The sequence below is a fragment of the Budorcas taxicolor genome, chromosome 2 (genome assembly GCF_023091745.1).
Source record: "Budorcas taxicolor isolate Tak-1 chromosome 2, Takin1.1, whole genome shotgun sequence".
NCBI lineage: Eukaryota > Metazoa > Chordata > Mammalia > Artiodactyla > Bovidae > Budorcas > Budorcas taxicolor.
In genome coordinates this window covers 166,810,685-166,838,314 of record NC_068911.1, presented here as the reverse complement: position 1 = coordinate 166,838,314, position 27,630 = coordinate 166,810,685, and the positions used below count along the sequence as shown (strand labels likewise).

Here is a 27,630-nt window from a genome sequence, read left to right as displayed (position 1 = left end):
CCCGTGGCCATCTCAGGAGGGCAGGCTGGGCTGCAGAGGCAGATGGAGGAAGACTGGGTCTGGCTGGTTGAGGAGGCCCCTGGGAGCCCCTCTGAGGTTCAGAACTGAGATTCAGGTCCCACCATACTGCTCCAGAGTGTGGTCTGTCAAGGAGGCCTCAGGCCACCCCAAAATAGAGTGAGTTCTTTCCCTGTGTAGTTTTTACAATTTCCAAAGCTCTTACCTTTTATGGCCTGAAAATATACATTAAGAGGGTCATTTTCCAGATGGGAATATTGAGGCTCAGAACAGTGACTGGCTTGTCTAAAGTGATCTGTTAAATTGAGACAAGAACTCACCTTCCTGGTCACGCCTAGTGCTCTGTCTCACCCTGACTCCTCTCCTCTCCCTACTGACCTTCTCCCCATGGAGTCCCATTGACCCCAGCTCCCCATCTACCTTCTCCTTGGGGCCCTGAGCCCCCCCGCCATCCCCATCCATGGTGATTCAGGAGCTGCCATCTTTCAGGAAGTGGGGAGATGCGAGGGAAGAGCAGGGGCGCAGGCCTACTGCCTCACACTCACCCCAGGCAGGCAGAGAGGACACCTTCTGTGCCTGGAGGCCAGGGGGACGGAACCCACAGTGCATCTTTTACTTTCAGGATCACCTGTGATCCTCAGAGAACCCTGCCTGGGGAGGGATTTTACAAGTGAGGGATTTTTATCAAGAAATAAGACGTGACCAAGATTTCCCAGTTAGCAGGTGCCAGAGCCAGGAGACGAACCCTGGTCTGGTTCTGCATAACCCTGGTTATTATGCAGAGCCCTTTCTGAGTCTGGTGCCAAGAGAGGGAGGGTGGTGGCTGGGCAGCAGGATGGTCAGTCATTTGGCAGGGATGTGGAGTCCGTATGTCTGGAGGCAGTGTAGTTACGGCACCAGCCAGCAGGTGTCACTGTGACAGCCGTGCTCCCCCGGGTTCTCCGGGAAGGAGGCAGAGTGCGATCACGCAAAAGCAAGATCAGGATTTTTGTGAAAACAAGCAAGAGACAGCAAGGATAAAACAGGGGCTATACCTCTACTGGAGATGGTGGGGAGGATGAACAATATCACTCAGGAAAAGAGTCCAGCCAGGCGCTCAACAAACAGGCGTCACCCCCCTTTACCACCCATGCAATCTTAATTTCTCTGTGGCTCAGTTTCCTGATCCATCAGATGGGAATTACAGCAGCTGCCTCACAGGATCTCTGTGAGGATTGAGGGAGTTGATGTTAACCCGGCACATTGTAAGGACTCGGTGAGTGTTTACTGTTGATATATTCCTCCTGGCAGTAGCATCCTATCCTGTTGGGCCTCACGACTTTATTTCCCACCACCCTCACAAACCGCACCAGTCACACTGAGGACCCTCCCTAGGCACAAGAGCAGGAAGCCAAGAGTGTGGACAGAGATGCATAGAAGGTGTATTCACCCGGAGGGTGAGGGAGTTTGGAAGTCATTGTCCTTGGCAGGTGACATACTATATCTAGAAAACCCTAAAGATGCCACACCAAAACTACTAGAACTGAAACATGAATTCAGCAAGGCAGCAGGATACAAGGCTAACATACAGATGGACTTCCCTGCTGGCATATCGCATAGGAATCCTCCTGCCGGTGCAGGCGACACGAGTTCAACCCTTGGTCCAAGAAGATGCCACACGGGTGGAGCAACTAAGCCTGTGAGCCACAACCACTGAGCCTGAACTCAGGGCCCTTGAACTGCAACTACTGAGCCCTCGCACCCAGAACCTGTTCTCCACAACAAGAGAAGTCAGTGCAGTGAGAAGCCTGAACATTGCAGCAAAGAGTAGCCCCCACTTGCCGCAGCCAGAGAAAACCCACACACAGCGACGAAGACCCAGCACAACCAAAAAAAAAAAAAGATTAACATACAGAAATCTATTGCATTTCTTTACACTACTAATGAAATATCAGAAAGGGATAATAAAAACAAAATCTCTTTAAAAATCACATAAAAAAAAAAAAAGCAAACAGGAATAAACCTGACCAAGGAAGTGAAAGGTTTATATACTGAGAACTATAAGATAGTGTTAAAGGAAATTAAGGATGACTCCCGGGTAGCTCGTACAGTAAAGAAACTGCCTGAAATGTGGGAGACCTGGGTTCGACCCTTGGGTTGGGAAGATCCCCTGGAGAAGGAAATGGCAACCCACTCCAGTATCCTTGCCTGGGAAATCCCATGCACGAAGAAGCCTGATGGGCTACAGTCCATGGGCTCACAAAGAATCGGACACGACTGAGCGACTAACACTTTCATAGAGATGGAGGGAGATCCCATGCTCTTGGATTGGAAGAATTCATATTGCTACAATGGCCATAGTGAACTTCCCCAGTGGTTCAGTGGTTAAGATCAGTCTGCCAATGCTGGAGACAGATTCCATCCTTGATCTGGGAAGCTTCCACATGCCAGGTGCCAGGGGGCAACCAAGCCCGTGCACCACAGCTCTTGAGCTGGAGCGTTAGGGTCCGCGAGCCACAGCTGCTGGAGGCCACGTGCCTTAGAGCCTGTGCTCTCCAACAAGAGAAGCCTCTGCAATGAGAAGCCCAGGCAACACAATGAAGAGCAGCCTCTGCTTTCTCTGGCAACTAGAGAAAGGCCATACACAGCAATGAAGACCTAGCACAGACAAAAATAATTAAGATCATTAAAAAATCAAATTGTTTGCTTCCTAAAAAAGTAAAAATGACCATAGTACTCAAAGCAATATACAGATTTAAAGCAGTCCTTATCCATGTCCTTACCTATGAAATGGTGACAATATCAGCGAATGAGCCGTTGACACAAGTGAAACCCCAAGTCCAGTGCCTGGCACAGTAGCTGCAGGGCTTGGCGCTGGTGCTAGAAGCTTGGGAATTCCCGCTCTCTTATAATCATCAACCATTTGTGATTCTTAATCTGATATTCGGGAACCTCTGTAGCTGACTGGGGTCCTTGTGCTCTCACAGTATTTCTGAAAGCCAGAGAACCATCTCATACTAAAATGGGAAGAGGTCATCAAGCTGATAAGGGAGCCAGTGCTCCAGGAGGTCATGTGGTGAGTCCTGCCCTACAGAGCTGGGACAGCTGCCTTGAGTAGTTGGGAAATAAATTGTTAATCAATGCTCTCTCTTAAAAAAAAATCTGGTGAGGATGACGGTGGTAATATCAAAAGTCTGGAGCCACTGATTTAGCTTCATTTCTCCCTTCTCCCCAGGGCCATTGTCTGGACAGAAACACTAACGCCCTAGTTTGGAGCCTAAAGATCCCAGTCTCGGAGGCAGCCCATCATTTGATGAGACAAGGGTCAGGAGGCGTCATTTTCGTGTTATGATGGAAAGGACCTAACATTTATCAGGGGCCTTCTATATGTCAAGTGCTTTATAGGTATTCTCATTATCACAATAAACCTTTCAAATATTGTGCCATTTTACAGATGAGAAAAAGTGAGGCTCAAGTTAAGTGATTTACCCAAGTCTCACTCATCCCTCCTTGATGACTTAACTCACTTTATTTCTTCTGTCTAGGGAGGCAATTCCCCACTGAGGGCAATGTCGCCCCTCAGGGATATTTGGCAATTTTCACTACTGAGGGTCGGGCTACATCCGGTGAGTGAAGCCCAAGGTTGCTGCTAAACATCCTACAGTGTACAGGATAGCTTCCCACAGCAAGGAACTACCTGGCCCCAAGTTCAGACAGTAAAGAATCTGCCTGCAATGCAGGAGACCCGGGTTCGATCCCTGGGTTGAGAAGAGCCTCTGGAGGAGGGCATTTGGCAACCCACTTGAATCCCATGGACAGAGGGGCCTGGCGGGCTATAGTCCATGGGGTCGCAGAGAGTCGGACACGACTGAGCGACTAACACTACTATTAGGTTGAAATAATGTGGAGCTGGAGAAACTCTGATCTAGAGAAATCCATGCGCTTCCCTCTGGGTCACTCCAGGAGGCCCTCCTTGAGTCCCTACTGGGAGAAGTTGCCCGTCCTCATCACCCCTGCAGCCACCGTCTGCCCTAATAGGTGCTGAGCATGCTGCCTCGAATCAGAGCTTTCAGTAAATGCTACTGGATTGATAATCAATAAACGCTTGTTGGCTTAACACACAAGGTAGTGCCTGTCTATTAACTCCTTGCTTCAATTAGACTGGCAATTTCTAGCATTTTAGGACTGGAAAGAAATACCCTGAGGCCTCTTCGTTCCAGCCACCCTAACTGAGCACTACCATCCCTCATCTTGATTGTCTTGATAGCAACTGACCTGGTCTCTGTGTTCCAGTCCTTGACCTCTCACAGTGTATTCTTTACACAGTATCCCAAGGGATTCTTCCTAGTTCTGTGGTTTCCCATCTCAGATCAAAAACTAAGCCCTTATGGTGTTGTTCAAGCCAATATAGTGTCAGACATTCACACCCTTATTTCTCTGACTTTGTCACCTACCACTCTCCTTTCCTTGCTTTGAACCACACTAGCCTCCTTGCTTCCTTCTAGTATTCAGTCTTCTACCTCAGGGCCTTTGCACTTGCTATTCCCTTTGTCTTCTAACTTCTTCAGGTATTTTATCAAAACTATTTCTCAGGGACTTCCCTGACGGTCCAGTGGTTAAGACTCTGCACCCCCAATGCAACGAGTGTGGGTTTGATCCCTGGTCACTTGGGGAACCAAGATCCCACATGCCATACAGTGCATGGCCAGGGGGAAAAACCTTTCTGACCGACATGATGTCCAATTTAAAACCAGCATCGATCCCTCTCCTGCCTGCCCTGTCCTGCCCTCTTTTGCTCCATGACAATTACCTGACAAACCATATAATTTACTGCTCTGCCTTTGTGTGTATCCTCCCATAGATACCCCCCCAAGAGAGCAGTGATTATGTCCTGCTTTGTTCACTTCATATCCCCAGTGCCTGGTACACAGTAAATTCTTAATCAATATTTGATGAATTCAGATGCTCGGGTCCCAGTGAATTGGAATCTGGTACATGAGCGGAGCCCAGAAATCTGTACTTTAAAAACACACCCCAAGTACAGGTAGGGTGGAGAAGCCCCATCCCTGAATGTCAGCAGTAAAGAAACCCAGGAATATTCTGCTAAGTCCAGTCCTCTCATGTCATGACGAAGTCGCCAAGGCCAGAGGTGGGGCCCCAGGTCCCAGGGTGAGGAGAGGGCAGAGGAGAAATTCAAACTCCAGTATTGCAAGGCCAACACAGGGCTCTCTCTGCAGCTCACCGGCTTGGACCTCATCAGACTGGTATCAGGGGAATCGCTGTGTCTGAGACTCGGGGCATGGTGTGGTCCCCAGCTCAGGTGGTGGTGGGCAAACTCGGACCTGTCTTTTGCTCAAACTAACCTAGTGGTGAAGTTGTCAGTGTTAAAGTTCAAGAGTTGATCCTACCTTTTGACACGATTAACCCATTTTTTAAAAAATTTAAGACTGGAACAAGTATTAACAAATGAAATTTAAACTTGAGAGAATCTTAGAGTAGAATTCTGCAGGGGCTGGCAGGCATAATTTGGGTAGGCCTTCCATGATCCTAGAGGAGGGGAAGTTTCAAAAATGTTTGGAGGCCTCTTTACCTGGTTCTAGAATTTCCCAAACCTGGATCACTCTGGGCACTTGGGAAAAACATAGGTTCCTGCTGCTGCCCAGATGTTGGGTTCAGTGTGGCCCAGATCAGGCTTAGGAATTTGGATTTTTAAGGCATTTTTATGCTCTGTAAACTTGAGAAGCTTGGCCTGTCCAGTTCCAGTCGCCTGTGGAGTAATGAACCTTATAAGGCAATGAGGTCTGGTGTGAGGCACTCCCTCATTCCCAATCTGTTTAGAAACAGGAAGACCCAATCTAACTTATTCAAGCAAACACTAGTCTGTCTACAAATCCCAGGAGACTCTTGTGCTTCTCAAATGCACCTTGGGGAATTCGTATTCTAGTGCTTCAAAGAATGGCTTGGACGCCTTTATGACTCAATAGTCATTGGAAGATCCATCCCAGCTGGATTATTCAAACATGCAGAGGTTGCGGGAAATGGTCCCAGGGTAGCAGAGGCTGTGCTGGGCCTTTTTGGGGCTGCACGTGGGCGTCTCATTACCCTGGCCCTTGTTGGAGAGCACAGGCTCGAGGGTGCATGGGCTTCAGCAATCGTGGCATATGGGCTTAGTTGCCCTGCAGCAACTGGCATCTCCCCTGACCAGGGATCGAACTTGTGTCTCCTGCATCGGCAGGCAGATTCTTAACCACTGGACCACCAGGGAAGTCCCTGTGCTGGGCTTTGTGGGAAGGCCAGCTTAACTAGTTTCTATAGTGATGAATAGGGACCAAGGGATGCCGGAGTCCTGCAGTTCATGCTGATCGTGACTACTGCAGGGGCCATCCCAAGTTTATACACATAGAGCTCCTGGTCACACACATACCTCCAAGAACACATGTTTACACAGAGAAGAGAGGAACCCTAAACCTCTCCCAGACAAAACACTGCTTCCTGCTTCCCTCCTCCAACCCACTGTTCCAGCCCTGCCAGTTCTCGCTAAAGGACAATCCTGAGTAGCTTCTGCTGAAAGTCCTTCAATAGCTACCCCCACACACTTCCCCCAACCCCAGGTTTGACATTCTGATGCACTCTGGTTTGACATTCAGGGCTGCAGGATAGGACTCCTTCCCTGTGGAAGGTGGAATAATGACCTCCCACCCCGGGAAAGATGTTCCCATTCTAATTTCTGGAAACTGTGAATGTGATAGAGGGCTAAAGGGACTTTGTAGATGGGAATAAAGACTTTGAGAGGAGGAAAGTATCCTGGACACAGATCCTTCTAAGTGGAGAACCTTTCCTGGCTGTGGTTAGAGAGATGTGATGATGGGAAAAGGATCAGAGAGCTGTGATGTCACTGGCTTTGAAAAGGGAGGCCAAGAGCTAAGAAATGCAGGGAGCCTCTAGAAGTTAGAAGACAAGGACATGGACTCTCCCCTAGAGCCTCCAGAAGTGCAATCCTCTAGACATCTTAATTTTATCCCAGTGAGACCCATGATGGACTTCTACTGAACTTTAACAAATGCATATTTCTTTAAGAGACTAAAGTTGTGATAATTTATGACGGCAATAGAAATCTAATACATTCCCCACTGACCCTGCCTCCAGCTCGCTCGTCTCTGGCCATTCTTACCCTAGACACCACGGGCTTTCCTCCTTCCCTACCTCTGCTCATGCTGTTAGCTCCTATTAACTAACTGCCTTTCATGCTAAACTGTTCTTAGCATTGACCACCTGCTATCAGCATCCACCCTTCTGCCTGACCACTCCATGGGCTCCCCACTAGACCATGAACTCCTTGGTTTATTTCCCTCTGACGCCACAACCAGGAGTGGTCTGCAGAGGTTGGCATAGTGGACCTGGCATGCTTATGTGGAACCTCTGGTTCTTGGCCCTAACTGCAAGGTCACCTGGAGATCGTAAAAATCTCAGTTCTACCAAATCACTGTGGAAGAATGGGAGACAGCTCCGCATGTGTTACTGGAAGATTTCCAAGAGTTAGGTTGAAAAAAGTAGAGTTGAAGAGTAAGTAACATATTTTACCATTTGTGTGAAAAGGGGGGGAAATTTATATAATTTTTAAAAAATTGACTATCTTTGGAAATATATGAAAAACAGGTGAAGAGTGCATAGCCCCCTGAAACTCTCCGAATTCTGCATCATACATACGTATTACTTATTTACACACAAAAATAAATGTTTAAAATTCAAAAGACTCTTGTAGTATGGTCAGAAAAAGAGCCAGGATGTCCCAGTTGGGAGGCAAGAATCTGTGTCTAAAGCACTGTCTGCCAGTTTATTCCAAGTCAGGAACTGAATCATCAGAAGAGGGCAGAGCCAAGATGCCAAAGATATTTGAAAGCATAATCTTAAAATGCACTTAATCAGAAAAATAGAAAGCTCTTCAAGGGATTGTGAAGCCAGGTTTGGGAACCACTGATCTAATCCCCTCTGTGCATTTTATGAATCAGGAAAGACAGGGAGGATCATTTGTCCAAAGCCACACAACCAGCCAAAGGCACAGGCCAGTGTCCCAGGAATGTTTGATCATGACAATGACGTGGGTTCCCAACCTCTGCCCACCCTTCATACAAAGACTTTTCCCTTAGAAGACCCTGCTAACTCATGGGCAGGAGAACAGGAAGAGAGAAGAAAACACCGTCTTTAATCAACCCACCTGCACAGAAACCAGGGCAACACTCCCTGCCTTGCAAGGTCCCAGTGAGACGAAAACCTGGTCTCCTTGAAAAAAAGAAACCATCTTATAAAAACAAAAGGCTTCAAAGCACCAGTGGCTAAACCTGCTGAGTAGAAAAGGGGTTCAGGGTGAGATGACAGCTGGGGGTGGGAGAAGAGAGGGCTGGAGGCAGGAGCTGGCCCAGGGGCAGAGCAGCAGCCAGGCCGGAGGGAACCATCACCCTCTGGAGCTGCACCTGTAGCTGACCAGGGCTGATCTCAGGTCCTGTAGTGACCAGAGAAATGCCCAGGGTAGGCTCTTCAGCACAGACCTGCACATGAGATATTGGGGTGGGGTCCGAGTTCAGGACATTTTGGCCTTAGACAGAAGGGGATGGCAGATCATAGCATGGAGAGTAAGGAACGGTCACCATGGAGGGGCTCAGGTGTACCACCGTCTGTACTTCCACCTGGCTCCCCCGGGCCTCCCACCCTCCTTCCTAAGCCAGGGCCACTCCTGTTTCACAAACTGGAAGCTGAGGCCCGATCCTCCTGCCCTCGGATTCACCAGCCAGGGATGCAGGGTCGTCAGAGGTGTCTGAGGAGGGAGGTGAGGAGCCTGAGCCCTTACGTCGACTTGCTCTTAAGGAAGAGTGCTGGCCTCCAGACCCCTCTCCCCAGGGGCACCCCGCCCCCATTCTGCCCCTCTGGAACAACTTCTGGGGTTGTTAGGAGTTGCTTCTGGACACCGACGCGATCGTGAACGCTGGTGATCTTGCGGCACCGGTGACGGGGCAGCACGGGTGAGCCCTTTTCCACGCTGGAGCCACTGGTCTTTCATCAGATGAAGTGGATGGTGTCCTTAGAGGTTGGCAAAGTTGCTGAGGGGGTGAGGGGTCATGGGTGCAGCAGCCTCAGGGACCTGGGAGGGAGTGGGGGAATGGGGTTGTGTCCCCCCTTTGCTAGAGAACGCTCGAAAGCTTTGCCAAGGGTGGGCAGAGGCCAAGTCTAGGAAGGCTTCCGTGTAGGTCAGGCTGAATGCAGGGCTCTGGGATCTGTCCATCCCATTTCCAACAAGAGAACGGGTCTATTGCTTTAAGAGAGGCATTGGCGAGTGGTGGCGGTGGTATGAGAGAGTGGTGTATGTCATACGGGTTCTAGAGTGTCCAAGTTGGAAGGGCGCTTGGAAATGGAATTCAGAAACCGGACACTGGGTTTTGGAGTCCGAAACTATAGATGATATACTGTGTTCAAACCTGCCTCCACCAAAAGCCCAGCTGTGTGACCTCAAGCAAATTGCTTTACATCTCTGGGACTCAGTTTCCATATCTGCAAAATGGGGATTATAGCAAAATCCCAGTATAGTCCAGAGAATTGAGAGTCAAATGAAAAGGCTAGAAAGAGCTCCATTTACTAAGGGATTATTTTAATTATTTGAGGTGAGAAGCTAAGGCCCAGAGAAGACAAGGGCTTTGCCAGATGTCACACAGAGTTAGTGATGGAGCTGAGATTAGAACCCAAGACTCCTCTTCTTCATTGTTCGGGGGAACTTTCCCCAGGGCTGGTGAATAAATGTGGCGAGATGGGGTGTGTGTCTCTCTCCTGCCCTTTCCCTCTGGACAGGGGACAGGATGCTGGGGGAAGAAGGGAGAAAGGGGAGGCTGGAGAAGGGCGGGGGGGTCTCCCGCACACGTCAAGGCTGAGATTAAAAAAAAAATACAAACCCCGCGATTCTCCCCGTCCCACCCGTCTCCCCGCCCCACCCCTCAAGTCCAGGCTGCTAAGGACCAAGTCCAAGTCGGCTTCAGACCCAGAACCAGCCGGCTCAGGCTGCAGTCAGTCAGGGAGCCGCCAGGGGGCGCGCCTGCCATTTTGGCCAGAGCTCGCGGCAGCGGCGATCAGTCTAGCCGCCGGGGTGGGCGTGGGGCAAACGCTACCCAGACCTGCAAGAAACAAAAACCAATTAGGGAAGCGGACCACTGAATAGGGAGGCGAAGAGATCCGCCTGCCCTCTCCGCTCCCCCCTCCCCTTCTTTCTCCTACACTAATGCCGGGGTCCCTCTACCCGACTCGGCTCTGCGCCATGACCCACGTGTACAGAGGCTGCAGTTGTAAATGCGCCGTCTTCTGGGGCGCCTGGTATCCGTAGGAGTCAAAACCGCCGATGAAATCGACTGCGGAAGGGGAGACGGGACGTGGTTAGAGAGATGGTCCTGTGGATAGGCGAGGTGACGCGAGGCTGGGTCTTGAAAGGGAGGAATCTGAGACCAGATCCGGTACAGGGCCTGAGGGGTTGAGCTTTGCTGTAACATCCCGAGGGATGGGCCAAGGCCTGAGATGGAGAGCTGGGGCGTAGATGTGGAGGCTTGTCGATGCGGAGGGCTGTCGTTTAAGGGAGAAGGCTGTGGGGTGGGAGTAGGGGAACTCGAGCAGGGAGGCGAGACCTTCCGAGGAGCTGGAGTGGGACGAACTGGGAATGGGTGGTGCTTGGCTGGAGTGAGGCTGTGGACCCCTCCGAGGGGACAGGACGGGGCCTAAGGGGCGGGTAGTGGACCAGTGCCTTGGCTTGGGCACCTGGACGTCTGGTCCTCATCCATAATGGGCCGGCTATGCAGATCCCCACCCAGCCCAGTCTCTTCTTCCCCAGCCCCAAGAGGGACCCCTTAACTGACCCAGAGCTCCCTCCCGCTGGGGCCCCTGTCCAGGGTGCTGACGGTGTGGGCTCCCCACTTCCCTAGGGGCTCCGCACTCACAGCTGTCCTCCTCTTCCAGGAATACTTTGCTCACGTAGCAGGCGAACACGAAGCCGAACAGCTGGAAGAGGACACAGTGCATCAGAGAGGGAGGAGTGGGAAGCTCTTTCTTCACCCCCTGCCTGGCCCTGCCCACCTGGCTGGAGGGGCCAAATGTGCTGAGAGGAAGGTAAACCCATAACAACTTCCCAAGTTTAATGACTGTGCCTTAAACTTAACACACTTGGTTCTGTTCTCCGTTCTGGGTGTGACTTTGAACAAGTGATTATTTTACCTCTTTGTTTCCCCAGTTGGACCTGGGCGATATCTTACTGGCTTGTTAAGAGGAAAGAGGGTTATGTAACTTTGTATGTGTTAGTGCCAAGGGCAGGGCTGGGATGGGCAGGGGGACAGAAACTCACAGCCAAGAAGATCTGCAGGGCACTGCTAAGTGCTTCAATGTAGGGGTAGTCCAGGAGGCAGCCGGTGACTGAGATGACATGGTGGTCCTCCAGGGCCAGGCGGGAGTTCAGGACAGGTGTCACGAGGCAGCCTGGCCCGTTCTCCATCCACCAGGAGCGATGCAGGGATGTGTTGAATGTCATGATGAAGTCCCGGTCCTAGGGGCAGAGGGGCCTAGGATACTGAGCTGGGGGGAGGGTGAAGATCTTTCCCAGGTTCCAGGGGACCTTATATAAATGTCTACTTCACACCTGGGTTATAACAGCTTCCCTTCTTGGCTTGTTTTGTGAGAGGTATGGTCTGTATATGCAAGTCTAAATTTGGCCAGTAGATGGCGCTAGATGATCATGCCGGGCTGCTACAGCCCCACAGGAGCCTCAGAATTTCAGGGCTGGAAAGGATATTAATGGTGACCGGTTCCCCCTTTCCAGCTATTAGTGAAATCCCCAATACAGACCTTCACAGCTCACTCAACCTCTTCACATTGCTCCCTGTGTGTGACCCTGGGCAAACCTCTCCTCTCTTTAGCCCTTGGTTTCCTCTTGAAATGGAGAAGGGGCTGACCTAGATCAGTTCTTACCCACGTGTGCATCTGTGTTTCTCAATCCATTCACGCATATGGTTCATTAACAAATATTCACTGCATACCGACTAGGTGCCAAGCACTGAGATGTGCGATCTCCCTCCACAACCACATGAAACTGGAGTTTCTATTAACTGCACTTACTAGATGAGGAAACTGATGCTCAGAGAGGGTGAGCCACCTGCCCAGGGTCACACAGCTAGGAAATGTTTGAGCTGGGATTTAAATCTAGCAACAGTACGAAGCCAAGTGCTCTCATTCGTGTATTTTGCCTCCTTTCCATCTAAAACTAGGAGTTGTGCCCTCTGGATTTGTTCTTCCCCAGGTTAAATACTCCCACTTTCTTCAGCAGTTCTCCATGTGACATGGTCTGTTCAGTTTTCCCAGAACAGACTCCACTACCTAGTTCCTGTCTCATCCGAAAAATATCAATCAGAACTGGACTCAAATCTTCACGGTCTAAGCCATACAAAGCACGTTGCATTTTCACTTCTTTTGCACTGAGCATGTGTGAAGCCTAAGACAAGTTTTCTGGGTCATGACATATTGATGGTTCTTCTGAGACTGTGATCAACTGGAACCCCAACCCGTCTTCACTCAGACTGCCCTTCAGCTTCATCATTTGTTTTTGAGAAGTACAGAGGAGGCCAGAAATGAATATGTAGGGGTGGAGGGGGAGCACAGATTACCCCAATGTGTAGAGAGTGTTCTCTTTAGGGGATGACACCCCAGACCCACCACAGGAGCCCTCGGGGCAGGGGATGCCAGGCTTTGTCCTCTGACAATGCCAGGCCCGAGGCTTACCTGGGACAGCTGTCCAACCTCCAAGTAGAAGCAGATGATAAATGCATTCCAGCCAACCCAGAGCACCAGCCAGGCTGCATACTGGGGAAAGAAAAGGGGGAGGGGTCAGGGCGGGGCCTGGGGGAGTGGGAAGGGGGCGGGTCAATGGACTAAAGAGACCTCTTCAGGGGAAACTATGACAATGCCTCACTCAGAGAGCACTTCTCAGTTTCTAAATCATCTTACAACCAGGCTCCCTTACGAGAGCCCTGCAGGGAAAGCACCGAGAGCCCTGCAGGGAAAGCACCGTCTTTCTCTTTAAAGCTAAGCTAAGGCTCAGAGAAGAGGTTTACGTTTTCCAAGATCACACAGCTAGGAAGAGGTAGGGCTGGCATGCAAACCCAAGTCCTCTGGTAGCTAATCCTATCCACTCTGTAGAGAACAGCAGACACTGGATGGCATCCTACGCATGGCCAAGAACTAGAGAGGAGCTCGAGGTTGCTGTTGTTTAGTTCCTAAGTCGTGTCCTTTTGTGACCCCATGGACTCTCTCCATGGGATTTTTCAAGAGTACTGGAGTGGGTTGCCATTTCCTCCTCCAGGGGATTTTCCCAACCCAGGGATCAAACCCATATCTCTTACATATTCTGCATTAGCAGGTGGGTTCTTTGACCATTGAGCCACCTGGGAAGCCCAAGGAGCTGGATGATTTCCACCCAAATCCTACGCCTGTGATTCTAGTGGCAGCCTCCTGGCAGGCAGTGCTGTTTACAGAGGTGCCTGGGGCGTTCCTGACGACTGGAGAAAAAGAGTCCTCTCAGATGAGGGAGAGATTTGGAAGGGCCCTGTTCACCTGGCTTCTGGAACTGAGCCTGCTGGAGGTGGGGAAACTCACCCTAGAATGAGGGTGAGTGGGCTTGGGGGTGGGAGGGGCATGAAATTACACGTCATCGGTATTTGAGGTGCTAGGCATTTATGAAGCAAACCTACCAAAGAGCCTTTTCCCTCAAGAGAGGTGTGTGAATGGGTCACTGAGGAACAGCAGCAGATGAGGATGAGAACAGCTGAAAACAGGAGTCTGATCTTCAAGGACCAGGGCTTAGAAAGAGGAAGTAGGTGGAGGGAGCCAGGGACACCATGTACTCCTGGGATTGGGCGCAGGAGGCGCTGGCCTCAGAATCACACGAACCTCTCTGGACCACATGCTTGATGAATATCAAGGGACAAGAGCCAAGCCTTCCTGAAGCAGCTTGAGAAACCAGACGAGACCAAGTGCCTCCCTCACCCGGACCTCCTGCAGCAGCGTGGGGATGCGGCAGGAGCCTTCGCTCTGGCAGCGATGCTCTAACTCTGCCACTTCTTAGCTGTGTGACTCAAGGAGTCCTCGTCACCTTTCTGAGCCTCATTTCCTCATCTGGAAAATGGAGACAGTAAGATACACCTCGCAGAGCTGTCGTAAAGGTAAGTAAAGCTAGTGAAACTCTTGGGATGTGCCTGGCACATGGGAAGGTGAAGTATGAAAGTGAAAGTCACTCAGTCGTGGCCGACTCTTTGCGACCCCATGGACTGTCCATGGAATTCTCTAGGACAGAATACTGGAGTGGGTAGCCTATCCCTTCTCCAGCGGATCTTCCCAACCCAGAAATCAAACCGGGATCTCCTGCATTGCAGGTGGATTCTTTACCAACTGAGCTATCAGGGAAGCTCTGGCACATGGGAAGCACTCACTCAATGATGCTTCTGGTTAATAGTTGGACTTTACTGTAGAAAATTCTTTAGGAAAGTACTAATCTTGTCTCCACTGAGCAAAGAAGCATTGGGATTTGGATATCACCAGCCAGGCTGGAGCCAAGACTGAGGCAGGGGTCTAGGTGCCCGGGGTTGGGGGGCAGCTCTGGCTGGAGAATGAGGCGGGAATGGATGGGGATGAGAAAGAGGGGGTTGGTTTGGGGAGGGGCCGAGTGAGCCATACCAGAATGAGGTACCGGGAGCGGTACTGCACGGTGCCAAAGATGCCCAGGATAACTGCCATGATGTGCAGGAAGTTGGCTAGGATCGGAGCCCACTGGTAGCCCAGGAAGTCAAAGATCTGCCGCTCCAGCGCAGCCACCTGTGGGAAAGAGCAGGCTGAGGCCACGTCACCCCCTAAAGGAGGAAGACGGGGGCTCCTTCTCAACCTTGTGGAGCAGGGGACACCAGTTACCAGGGTGATGAGGCACCATGACCTGACTGTACACACATCTCAAAGTCACCCCAGCCCTGTAGTACCCAAGGGGATTCTGGGAGGTGAGGACAAATTGGTGAGGATGAGAGAGGGATGGAGCCCTGGCGATCACTTTGGGGTGGGCTAATGGGAGACGGGAGCCAGGGTTCAGAACACCTTCCTCCCTGCCAAGAAGCCTCCCCGCCTGGTACCTGCAGCTTCCCTGGGGGGTGGGTCTCAGTGGAGTCAGGATTCAGACTGGCTCCCCCTAGCACTGGTTTGGGGATGAGCCATGGCCCTGGCGGACCCAGGGAAGCCTGCAGGACTGAGTCTCCTCTTTGAAGGACCCCTCTCTGGAGGTTGTCCTGGCCCAGGGGATCCATGGGCTGCAGAGAAAGGGATTTGTTTTCCTTTTTCTCCTGCTTCCACACTAACTTGTGCTCCTTGGCAGTGCCTTCCCATACTAATGCTTGTGTTCGGTGACATGACTTGCTTCATTCAGTGAGATTTAAGCAAAGAGGAAGAAGGTGAAAAAGCTTGAAAAACGCTGGTGCATTGGAACTTGCCCACTTTTTACACTGATAACACAGAAAACAACTTTTGAAAGAGCTCAAGCTCACTTTCAGGAGGACAAGTGGGCACGGGGAAAAGAACCAAGGCAGCCCAGCCGACAGCACGTGAGTGAGACCATCTTAGACCACTCAGATGCTAGCCAACCCACCCACCGACCAAGGACATGTCACCAGACCAAAGGACCTCCAGCTGACCCACAGAATCGTGAGCTAAATCAAGCAGTTGTTTTATTTTTGGTTTTTTATTACTGTTTTTAAATTATCAGCCATGTTGTGCAGCTTGTGCGACCTTAGTTCCTCGAATCAGGGGTTGAACCTGGGCCCATGGCAGTCAAAGCCCTGAGTCCTAACCACTGGACTGCCAGGGAGCTCCCTAAAATGGTTGTTTTTGCACCTCTACATTTTAGAGGGATTTATTATGCAGCAGGAGGTAACTGATATAGGACTCGATCAACAGTCCCTTTCCAGTAGCCCCGGATTCAACCTTTCAGCTGATACACTTAGGAACAAAGGTACCAAGGATACCAATGGTTACTCACTGTCCCATATGCCTTCTTCTGTGGACAGAACCTATCTCTTTGTTTTGGAAACTGCCTCCCAGACCCTCAGTCCATGTGTACTAACTTCTGCAGTGGGCTCAGGACCCAAGTCTAACTAAATAAGCAGCACACAGCGATCTGCTCAGGGCTGGGCACTCACTCTGCGGTCTGCCCCTGAGAGTTGCCTGGATATTTGCTGGGGCATCAGGACAGAGATGCTGCCTGTCCACCGAGATACCTGGCTGGGTGTGGGGTCAGCTGAGAGCTCCTGGGGACTGTCTTTGCCACCATGCAGGGGACAGCCTGCTTGAGGAGGAAGCCAGAGCTAAGGGACAGAGAGTGAGGAAAGAAGAGTGAACACGCAAGGGGAGGGTCTGGGAGACCTTGTTCTGGGTCTGAGGATCTAGCCACAACTAAACGAATTCTCCCTTCTTGTACTGATTTCTGTCACTTATACCCAAGAGTCCTGACTACATAGAAGGAGAGAGAAGAGAGTCTGTCTAGGTAAGGAGAGATGATCCTAATAAAATAACATCCCAGAAGGCTTTTTCCTGGCCAGGAGGCAGGAGGAGGTGGAGGTGATGGTACCACACAGATGGTAAAGCTTGGGCAGAGGCCCAACCCTGGCATCCACTGACCTGGCACTGGCCTGCCTCTTGCTGGTGACTCCCCTCCCAGGGCTCTGCAGGCTGCAAAGAGCTTTCCAAGTTCATCTCTCATTGGATACTTCTTAGCAGAAAAGGCACCGCTGAGATCATTAGCTCAGAGGAAAGCAACAATGAGGCTCAGAGAGGGGAAATGACTTGCCCAAGGTCACACAGCAGGTTGGTGGCAGAGCCAGGCAGACATTCTGCCTTTCTCTGCCTTCTGTCCCTTTTAGCACCAACATGCCACCTTTCCCGGTTGGCACTGGCTCAGGAGTTTAGACATGTGGTTTCTGGTTGAGGTTCTAACACTGACTCCTGGTTTACTTGGGCAGGCTACCTTCTCTGTGGGTCTTGGGCTCCTCTTTCATACACAGAAGCTGCCAGACTAAATAATATAAGGGCCCTTCTGGTCTTGAATCCAATGGCCTGCACCCAAAGCTCCTGCCCCAATTCTGTTCTCCTTTCTACCTTGACTCTGTGAGGCCCTGGGGAGCCCTGGTGGTTTGAGGTCCAGATGGGTGCTCTAGACTCAGCTGGCATGGGATCCTAGAAATGAGGTTGTGAGAGAGTTGCCCAGGCTCCTAGTGTAGCTGGGGAGACACCCTGCCTGGACACAACTGCCTAAACCTGACATCACCCCCACCCCCACCCTGGCCCTTGCTCAAAACCCTTGTGTTCTCAGGGACCTCACTGATGGAGTGAGAGGCAGTCAACTCAGGTTCAAAATGCAGTTTGCTGTGTGACTCAGGACAAATTAATTCCCCTCTCTGAGACTATTTCTTTAATTATAAATGGGGAAGACAGGAATTCCCCTAGGAAGTTGTGAGGATATGGAGACATCACATAAACTATTGGACTTAGTATAAGGTAGTTAATTAATAGAAGACCTGAGTCAAAGCTTCTTAGTTGGGCTTTGAAGGCTGCTAGGATTTGGCTCAATTCTTTATTCTGGGTCAATTTCTGCCCCCAAGCAGCTGAAATAACAGTTGAGGTTCCACTATCATTTCCTTTTTCCTATACCCAAGTCCTCCTCATTTTTCAAAATATAGCACAATTTTCTCCTTCCCTAGCAAGACTTCCTGCTTGGCCCAGAGGGACCTCTCTTTCCACTGAATATGGAACACTAGCTGTTCGTGACACTCTGAGCCATCCTTGCAGCCTCCCATCCAGCTCTCACCCACTCATTCATCACAACCCCATCCACATCCCTTTATTCATCCCTCCGACATCTGACATGCCCTCATGCATCCAGGGTCCATCATTTATTTATTCACAGAACGTTTAGTCTGTGTGAGGCCCCGTGCTGACGCTGGGATGCTGAAGTGAATATGTTGCAGGCCCTGCCCTTTGGGAACTCAGAGCCTAGGTGGGGAGATGGATGGAAAACCGGACAGTTACGAACCATTGTGATCAGCGTGATAACCCAGGCCTAAACGATGCTGCCTCTTCTGCCAAAGGTGAGTGCAGAGATCAACTTAAATAAATAAACATTTTAATTGACATTCCATATCTTATATATAATCCCAATTCTAAAGCTGTTGTTACTCCAGAACTCCTGCTTCCCCAGCACTGATATGTGGCTAATTAACAAGTAAAGATAAGAACAAAAAACAGGAGGCGTATCTCCCCAACCTGGTTCCACCAGCTTAGAAACACTAGTCTGAGGACTGCAGTGGGTGTAAATCGTAACTGGCCTTGGAGTGTCCTTTTTCCTTTGATGAGAGGAGTTGTGTGGAGACAACAGCAACCTATCCCTTAAGTGCACAGGCAATGAGAGAGAAAAAATGACTTTGGGGAAATTTTGACCTGGTCAGCCTACAGGCCAGAGCAAGCTGGCTCCCTGGGTCTCTCTCCTCCGTGAGCTGGCACGAGGCTTCTGTGGGCAAGTGCTGCAGCCTCCTACCAGATTTCCTGGCAGAGGGAGGCTGCCGACCACCTCTGTGGAGTGCTTTTTCTAAAGCACAAAATCTGCTTGAGTCACTCTGTCGCCCATGCAGCCCAGAGAGCCTGGAGTAATCTCTCCGGCCTCTGGGCCAGGCAACTCATGGGTCACCCAGGACCCCAGACAAGCAGGATGAGTGGTAACTAGTCCCAGAAGGACAGAAGAAATCCAGACCCTACAGCCCTGACTGGATCTGTCATCGCCCACAGAGTAAGTCTCACTTTCCTGCCCGTCGGTCAGTCCTCTCTGCCCTTGATCTGAATGCCCCTCTGAGCCGCTTCCTGACCCAGACCTCCCCTGGCCCCCTTTCACGAGCCCTTGCACACCAGTGAGTGTCTCTCTGGCCTCAGTGCCTTTTCTAAGGGGTCCCCCACCTGCTACACCTTGCACCCAAGGACCCTGCTTCTCTGGAGTCTTCCCAGTGACTGTTTCTCTTCTCTCATCTCCTGTTCCTCGGGCCCAAAGGTGGGATCCTGGAATCCCCACACTGCCTGGCAGAACTGTCCAGCCCTGTGGCTGTCCCACCCTCATCCACGGCTGGCTTCATCATCCACTCCAGGTCAGGTCCGTTCCTTGAAGATGATTCCTCGATCCCTGCATCACCCTGGTTGACTCTAACATCAGGTGGGGGCACCCCCTCCAGTACCCCAACGTCTCAGCCTCTCAGGTCCTCTCCCATGCCCCAGGCTTCCATTCTTCCTTGTCCACGGCCACCTCTTGGGCTGGGTCATCACCTGTAACTGCTATGCTTTCTAGTCACCGATTCTTGAGCCCCTCTCGGACCGCCTCGGCTTCTTTCCAGCAGCCTTCACGAGGACGAGCCCAGCCCTCTCCTCGCTTCCATTCCCCATTTCACATCCCAAGTCATCCTGCTGGGATCACGGGACCCCTCACTTCACCATCAGCTTCGCCTGCAACCCAGACTCTCATACTCCTCTGCCTTTTCATCACGAATGTCAGGGAAAGCCCACTTCTGGATAAACCCAATTAATAGTTTTCTTAGTTCTTGAAAAGCAGCCAAGCGTTGCTGCAGACTCACTTCCCAGGGCAGACTGGGGCCCCTGGAGATCTGGAATCATCAACTCCAAGAAGCTCCCCGGGCAATCACTCTCCCTGATGATATTCAGGTCTTCTCGCTGTCCTCCACCTCCTGGGGGTCCTTCACCCCTGCTCTGGGTGAAGGCCTGGTCTCCTTCACCCCCATCTCCTACACTTGAGGCTCCACTCCTCCTCCCACCCAAGGCCAGTGCCTCCTCCTGCACTCCGAACTGTGTCCTCTACCTTCTCAGGAGCTCACATCATCTGCAATCTCTTCTCTTGTAAACTCAACTTCTTCCCCTGCCCGTAATCCTTCCCCCTGGCTCCTAAACATGCTCAAGCCTCTTCTATTAAAAAAAACAATAACCCCTTTTCCCCTCCAGCTAATGCCTTATCTATCCCAATGTTCTCACATCCAAAGTTGATTAAAGTTCTTCACATCCTTCCTGCCACTCACTCCCCCACCCACCTGCTATAACAATTTGGTCTGGGAAATTAGGAGCAGAGCTGGGTTAGAACCCTGGTGCCACTGGTTTTTCTACAACTCTGGGCAAGTCACTGAACCTCTCTGTACCTCAGTTTCCTCAGCAACAAAATGGGTATGTTTCACAGTACCTCCCTCATCTGATCTTGAGGAGAGTCAGCACCATGTAAAATTATATTCCTTTGCAGAACTCCCCGCTCCTCGCCCCCTCCACCACTTAATTTTTTTTCCATGGCACTTTTCACTGACTAACATACTACTTACTTCTTATTTACCATCTCCTGCATTAGACAGCAAATTCCACGAGAGCGGGGATGTTCACTGCTGCATTTCCAGCGGCGAGAGCCATGCCTGGCATACACATCCTCCACTTCTCAGGCCTGACTGTGGTGCAGCCTAGCCCCTCTTCATACCCATGTGTCCCAGCAAACGCGTGCCCCGACCTCCCACCAACTTCAGTCCTTTAAGCCTCCAGCCCCTTTATAACCAAGCACCCACTGGATGGTTCATCATGAACTTAATATGCCCAAACCTGGTCCATTTCCAGGGATGTGGGCCCCATGAGGTGTCCAGCTACATGAGCTAGAAAGTTAAGCTTTAGGTCCTAGACTCTTGCTCACTTGATGCCCAGTCATCAAGTCCCGGTTCTTTGATCTTCTGAATCTCTCCCTTCTGGCCATTTTCCTCCCTCTACCCTCTCTCACCTGGCCGATTGCAATACCAGCCCCCAGGCCACTTCAAGCCTAACCCGCCCCTCTTTCCAGAGTGAAGCCTCCACCAGGCTCCCTTAGTGCCCCTCCCCCAGCCTTGAGCTCCCCACCCCCATCCCTGATTATTTATTTATCGGGTAGCTGCCAGCTGAGGGGGATGCAGTTGCCATGGTAACCTTCAGCCCCGAGTCAGGGCTGCCTCTGTTCTCAGTAGGATGCTCTTGTCTGTCTAGACGCCAACCCCAGGAGCCCAGCACCAGGTGGGGGGCTGGGGGTTGAGGGGTGAAGAATGAATAATGCAGATGGGCCCACCCCAGCCCCAGGAAACTAGCTGGGGGAGAGGGCTAAGCCTGGGGCCTCAGAACCCCATCAGAAGCCTCTTGTGCCCAAGCCCTTGCCAGCCAGTTCTGCAAGTCAACCACTTTTTGCCCCAAATTCTAGCCATGTCACCAGGGGACTTAGATACAGAAGTCAGGTTGTCTAGGAAAACAATGAGGAAGGGGACCCTGAAGTTTCTGGAGAATAGTTTGGTCCAACCTGGTCTCCTTTACTGACATCACATTATTAATTTTTTTCCTTTATTGGCTTTAGTTCACAGAGATCCTAAGGCGAGAAAAGCTCGCCACTGGGGGCTCTAGGTAGACCAGAGCTCCACTCCCAGATCAGCCCCTGACTCACTGTGTGGCCTTGGGCAAGTTACTCCCCCTTTCTGAGCCAGCCTGTTTGCTCAGAGGGAAAATGCCCTGAGGATTCTGGACAGTGCATGTGAAGCTCTAGAGTGGGTGCCTGGCACACAGTTGGTGCTTAGGACATGGCAGCAGCCTCAGATGCATCCCCAAACTGAAGCCCCCCGCTTTCCCAGTGGATTTCTGAGGCAGCTGACAAAATTAAAGTCGACTCAGCTCCTCATCCGTGAAATGAGGTAGTGGGGCTGAAGCCACAGATGGCAGAGCTGGAAGGACCCCTGGAGACCCGGTGGTCCAAGCCCTCATTAGAGAGGGGAGCAAACTGACAGCAGAGAAGGGCAGTGACTTGTCTAAGGGGAGGGTCTTCTCTCTTTCTCTGAGCTCAGAGCTCAGGGATGGACCCCCTCTCTAGGGTCCATCTGGCGTCCAGAGCCATTTGAGCATGAGTCAAAATAAACACTCAGCAAGAGATTAAAGAGTACAGTCAACGGAGACGAGGTAGCCTCTGGCAGGGTCAGGGAAGATGGGCCTAAAAGGGACTCAATTCATCCGACAAGCATTTCTTGAGCACCTACTATGTGCCAGGCACAATGCGGGGTATATGGTGATAAGCAAGCTAGCGTGGCTTTGGCCGCAGAGAATTCAAGCCTAGAGACCAGATGCCACAGTCCTCTGGGAGCCGAGGATGGAGGCCTCTCTGCCTGGTTTCCCACTCACTGTGTGTAGTGACTTGTGGGGAATTCCTCCTACTGCAACACACACTCTCTCTCTCCCTTTCTTTGCAAGGGCTCTCACAGCCCTTCTGCCTCTCTCTGGCCCAGCCTGGATCCTCCTGGAAAATGTCCAAGGCTATCACTGTTAAGTGAAAAGAAAAAAAAAAAAGAGCTGCAGAACAATATGATTCCATTTATGTTTAAAAGAAGAAAAAAAAAGAAGACAGATACAAGATGTGTGTGACTGTAAATGCCGAATCGAGGGCCAGGGAAACATACAACAAATGGTTATGAGAAGTTCTCCCTAGGGAGCGGGAAAAGGGAGACTTCTACTTTTAAATACACAACACTTTTGGATTTCTGAGATGTTTTACAACAAAGCTACACTTTTTTTTTTAAGTTAAGAGAAAATGTTGTAAGATGTTGTTGATTCATCGCAAGACTATGTGGAAGAGCACCTGGGTGGCTCAGGATCTGAGATCTCCTGTGACGGGAACGTGCTTTGGGACCAAGGGCAAAACTCCTCTGGGCCTCAGTGTTCTCATCTGCACTGTGGGGGCCACTCCAGCTCCAGGTTACTATCTAGGCCTGCTGTTGCTGCAGCCTACCTGCCTGCAGGGCGACTGGCCTTGGGATCCTGGGACCTCTGGTTCTGCCAGTCCCTGGTACAACCTGTCTCTCTAGGTTCTGCCTGGGTCATCACAGCCCTGCCTCCCCTTGCCTGACTATACTCAGACCCATCACCACCCCTTCTCCAGGTGCCAGCAGCCCTCTCCCCAGAGCCCTAGTGTGGCCACCTTGATATGAAGGTTCCCCTCCTACACGGCAGGCTCAGAGCAGTCTTCTTGAGTCTCCCCAAGTGTCTCAGACAGGATGTGGCAGAGCTAAGATCTGAGTTCTTATCTCTATCTCCACTGCTCTTCCTACCCGCCAGACATCTCTCCAGACAGCCAAGGTGATATGAAGGGACAGAGCAGAGGTGGGGACAGAATCTGCTCTGCTCTGATGAGCCACCCAGCCCAGCCTCCCATGGGCAGAGAAGTAACAGCTGATGTTTATTAACCTCCAACCAGCACCAGGCACTGTTCTGAGCACTTCAAATCTGCTCATTCATTCATTCTGCCAACAGTTCCTGAGTGTCTTTTGTGGGCTTAGTGCTGACAGCTCAGTGGTTGAGTCCACAGGGCCCAGTTTCTTTCCTCACTGGATGAGAAACCTTCCCCTCCTCAGGACAGATACCAGAACACCCGGCCCAGGCCAGGGAGCAAGGGAAGCCGGAGGGGGCAAGAAGAGAAGAAGCTCTTTCCCACAAGAAAACTAGGGACTTCGCTGGTGGTCCAGGGGTTAGGACTCTGCACTTTCACAGCCAAGGGCCCAGGTTCAGTCCCTGATTGGGGAACTAAGAGCCCAGGAGCTGTGCAGTGAGGATGGAAAAACAAAACAAAATACAAAGAAAGCCCCACCAAGACTAAGCTAACCTCTCCCAGTGGGCCTTGGAATTGTACAGCCACTTACTGAGTACCTACTGCGTACTGCCCCTCATACTCGAGTCATATTGCTCTCTATGCTTTTTTTGGGTGTGCCAAATGGCTTGCAGGCCAGTGCAGAGTCCTAACCCCTGACCAATTGGGAAGTCCCAGGTCACATCTCTTAATCTGACCTCTACTGATAGATGAGGAAACTGAGGCTCAGGGAAGCCAAGGGGCTTACCCAGGGTCACACAGAAGAGCTGATTCTACAAATGATTGCTGGGGCAGAGCCCTTGCAGAACCCCACCACGTGGTTCTTCGAGACTGGGAGACTCACCCCTACAACCCTGCGCCTCTGCTCTCTAGGGGTAACCTCCTTCCTCCCCCCACCCCCGTGCTGCGCCCTCTTCCTCAGGACAGCTCCCCAGTCTCCTAGCCCCCAGACTGCCATCTGTCTGTCTTCAGACCCACCCGCTGTGGCCCAGCCCCCTACTTCATCTGGGCCTGGAGGAGCCAGGGAGCAGCTGGTCACTACCTTCCACATAATTAGCCCTCGGAGACCACACTTAGAGCTGTTAGAGAGGCCCTGGACTGTCTCAGTGGGCTGATCTGGCCAGTCCTGGTCTATCCTGAGGCAGTGGCTGGGGCTTGGCCTCTGTCTCCATGGCAACCCCATCCCTTCATCCCAGTGACTGCTGACCTGTCCCCAGTTGGGGGGCTCCTCAGGCCCTTTCTGGGCAGATCTATCCCCCTATACCTCTGAGCCGGGAGCTCCATAAGAACAACAGGCCTTGAAGAGGCCTAATTAGCATACATCTACATTAATTTGCATAACCATTGGGCCTAGCAGCCCAGGGTGATACCAAGGTCAGTCTAAAATCAAAGGGTCCTTCTATCTCATGGGACGCCTAACTCCTCATTGACCATCTGGTCCAAACTCACAGGCCCCAGAGTGGGAGGCGGTGTGGACAGCACAGAGAAGGACCTTCAGACCAGTGACTCAGTCTTCTCCTCTGTAGAATGGGCACAAGGTGCCAACTTGACAGCAGTGTTGAGCAAATCAAGGGATATTCTAGATTCCCAGTGGTAAAGAACCCACCTGCCAATGCAAAAGATTAAAGACATGTGGGTTCAACCCCTGGATGGGGAAGATCCCCTGGAGGAGAGCATGGCAACCGACTCCAGTATTCTTGCCTGCAGAATCCCAGGACAGAAGAGACTGGCAGACTACAGTCCAAAGCGTCGAAAAGAGTCGGACACAACTGAAGCGACTTAGCATGCACACATATTTGTAAATTCATTCCCAAGTCCAAGTCTTGCCCCACACCTCCAACCTCCAATCTCCAATCCTGACACTCTGCTTTCTGCTTGTGGGCATACCCTTCTTCCAGGCCCAGAAAAGCCCAAGAGCCTGCCCTCTCCACTCCTAATTTCTGGGTCTTGGCAAGAGTGAATTAGACACTGTAGGCTACCAGATTTGGCCTTTCAGCAACAACACCTCTGGACTTTGACCTGGTTGGTGCACAGCTGGGAAGGAGGGCAGCAGAGGGCATCTGGCCTGGCCCGGGCCCCGGCACCACCACTTCAGTGTACCCTTGGGAAAACCATGCAAGGCAGTTCAGGGCATGCTCTGGAGTCACACTGCTTGGGTTTATCTGCCATGTGAGCCTGAGTCTCCCCATCTGTAAAATGGGGATACCGAGTCTCTGCACTTCCTGGACTTGTGAAAATGAAATGAGATAATGTATGTCAAGTGCTGGATAATCAGCATAATGTTAACTATTATTATTAAAATAATGACAGTAATAAGAAAGAGACTTAAGACCACGTGGAGGGTTAAAGCAGGGTTTACAGAGGAGGTGATACTTAAATTCGGCCTTGGACTTCCCTGGTGGTCCCGTGGTGCCAGTTTGATTCCTGGTTCGGGAAGAACCCACACTGCCCAGGCACCACAACTTAGAGTAGCCCTAGCTTGCCACAACCAAAGAAAGCCTTCACACAGCAACAAAGATTCAGCACAGCCAAAAATAAAATACATTTTTTAAAAAAAATGGCCTTGGACTTAAAAAAAAAAACAAAGCTGCATATCCTCTGGATGTCCCTCAAAAGGACACACAGTAAATTATGACATCTCCCTAAGATGAAACCAACACAGACATTACAATAGGGTGTGGAAAGAGGGTCAAGCTGTGTGGTGTGAAAGGCTGCAGGACCACCTGAGAAGTATGATCCTTTTTCTCTTTCTTTTGGCTGTGCCGAGAGGCATGAGAGATCTTAGTTCCCGACCAGGGATCAAACATGTACCCCCTGCAGTGGAAGCGCAGAGGCCTAACCACTGAACCACCAGGGAATTCCCAGCAGGATCAAAATTTCGTGCAGAAGAAAGAAAAAGAATCATCAAGCTGTTAACTTTGGAGACTGGAACTGGAGGGGGGCTCTTTGAAGTCCACTAGAGAGATTTCTATAAGGTTGCTACATTGATGAGCAATGCTTTTATAAGACAACAAAATAAGAAAGAAATTACCAGGGGATGAATGAGCATGGGCAAAACCCCCCGAGGTGTGGGTGGGGTGATCAACCATCCCGACTGGCCTTGGGCTGTGGAGTTTCTCCAGGTCCAGCACTTGAAGGGATAAACCCCAAAGTCCCAGGCAAACTGGGAGGAGTTAGTCACCCCAGATGTGGCAGCGTGTGGTCCACTTGGGGGCCTGGAGCAGCTCTGCATGGGTGAAGTGAGAGTGGCAGGGTGGGGACGCCTGCAGCTGGGCCTCAGACCCAGAGCTTTATCCCACTGGCCCCAGGAGCCAAGGAAGGTTTGAGTAGGGTTAGCCAGGGCTTCCCTGGTGGCTCAGATGGTAAAGAATCTGCCTGCAATGCTGGAGACTCGGGTTTGATCCCTGGATCGGGAAGATCCCCTGGAAAGTGGAATGGCAACCCACTCCAGTATTCTTGCCTGGAGGATTCCATGGACGGAGGTAGAATCCATGGATGGATGCCTCAAGCACGGGGCTCCCTGACTGGGGAAGGGGGCTGGAGACGGGCAATCTGATGGAGATATCAAGGCCTTCTTCAGATGGCTGAAGGCAGGAGCCAGAATCCCTCTCCATGCTCGAAGACTCCCTCCTAGGGCTCCCACCTTCTTGGAAATGCCCCCTCTACCTCTGCCCCATTCCCATGTCCAAACTGTCAGCACATCCCCAGTGCCATTCCTCAGCAGGCTCTGGACTGGGGAGTGAAGGCCTGGGAGGAGGGTGCCTTCCAGAGAGAATCTGGGGAGTGGGGGAAGACAACCCAGACAGTGAAAACCCACCATAAACCAGGCTCTCCCAGGACATGGCTGCTATAGACAAATGGACATTTGGATAAATATAAAAGTGATTAATCAGATTCCCCCCATTAAGTACAATGAACGATGCCATATTATTAAGTCAAAAACTCATGGTAGAAAGCACATTAATGAAGCTGGCACTTAGGCAGTGAGAATTAATTAATTATGGAGGTGTAGAGGATCTCACGGAGAAGGCAATGGCACCCCACTCCAGTACTCTTGCTTGGAAAATCCCATGGACAGAGGAGCCTGGTAGGCTGCAGTCCGTGGGGTCGCTAAGAGTTAGACACGACTGAGCGACTTCACTTTCACTTTTCACTTTCATGCATTGGAGAAGGAAATGGCAACCTACTCCAGTGTTCTTGCCTGGAGAATCCTAGGGACAGGGGAGCCTGGTGGGCTGCCATCTATGGGGTCGCACAGAGTCGCACGACTAAAGCGACTTAGCAGCAGCAGCAGCAGCGGATCTCAGGAGTGGCTATGACAATGGAAGTGGGGTAGTGAAGATTGGAAAGTTGACAAAAACAAT

General features: G+C 51.2%; 1 protein-coding gene across 3 annotated transcripts in view; it reads right to left on the bottom strand.

Annotated features, from left to right (window-relative positions):
- Positions 1-7,799: 7,799 nt before the first annotated feature.
- NKAIN1 (sodium/potassium transporting ATPase interacting 1) overlaps positions 7,800-27,630 on the bottom strand; it is a 46,041-nt gene continuing 26,210 nt past the window's right edge. For 2 of the 3 annotated variants that reach the window (XM_052656341.1, XM_052656324.1), the window contains 6 exons: positions 14,743-14,880; positions 12,793-12,873; positions 11,366-11,563; positions 10,965-11,025; positions 10,255-10,385; positions 7,800-10,154 (listed from right to left, as the gene is read on the bottom strand). In XM_052656341.1, coding sequence (XP_052512301.1) covers positions 10,273-10,385; positions 10,965-11,025; positions 11,366-11,563; positions 12,793-12,873; positions 14,743-14,880 — 591 coding nt within the window. In that variant the 3' untranslated portion in view covers positions 7,800-10,154; positions 10,255-10,272. The remainder of the gene's footprint in view (positions 10,155-10,254; positions 10,386-10,964; positions 11,026-11,365; positions 11,564-12,792; positions 12,874-14,742; positions 14,881-27,630) is intronic. The other variant, XM_052656333.1, reaches the window with a different exon arrangement.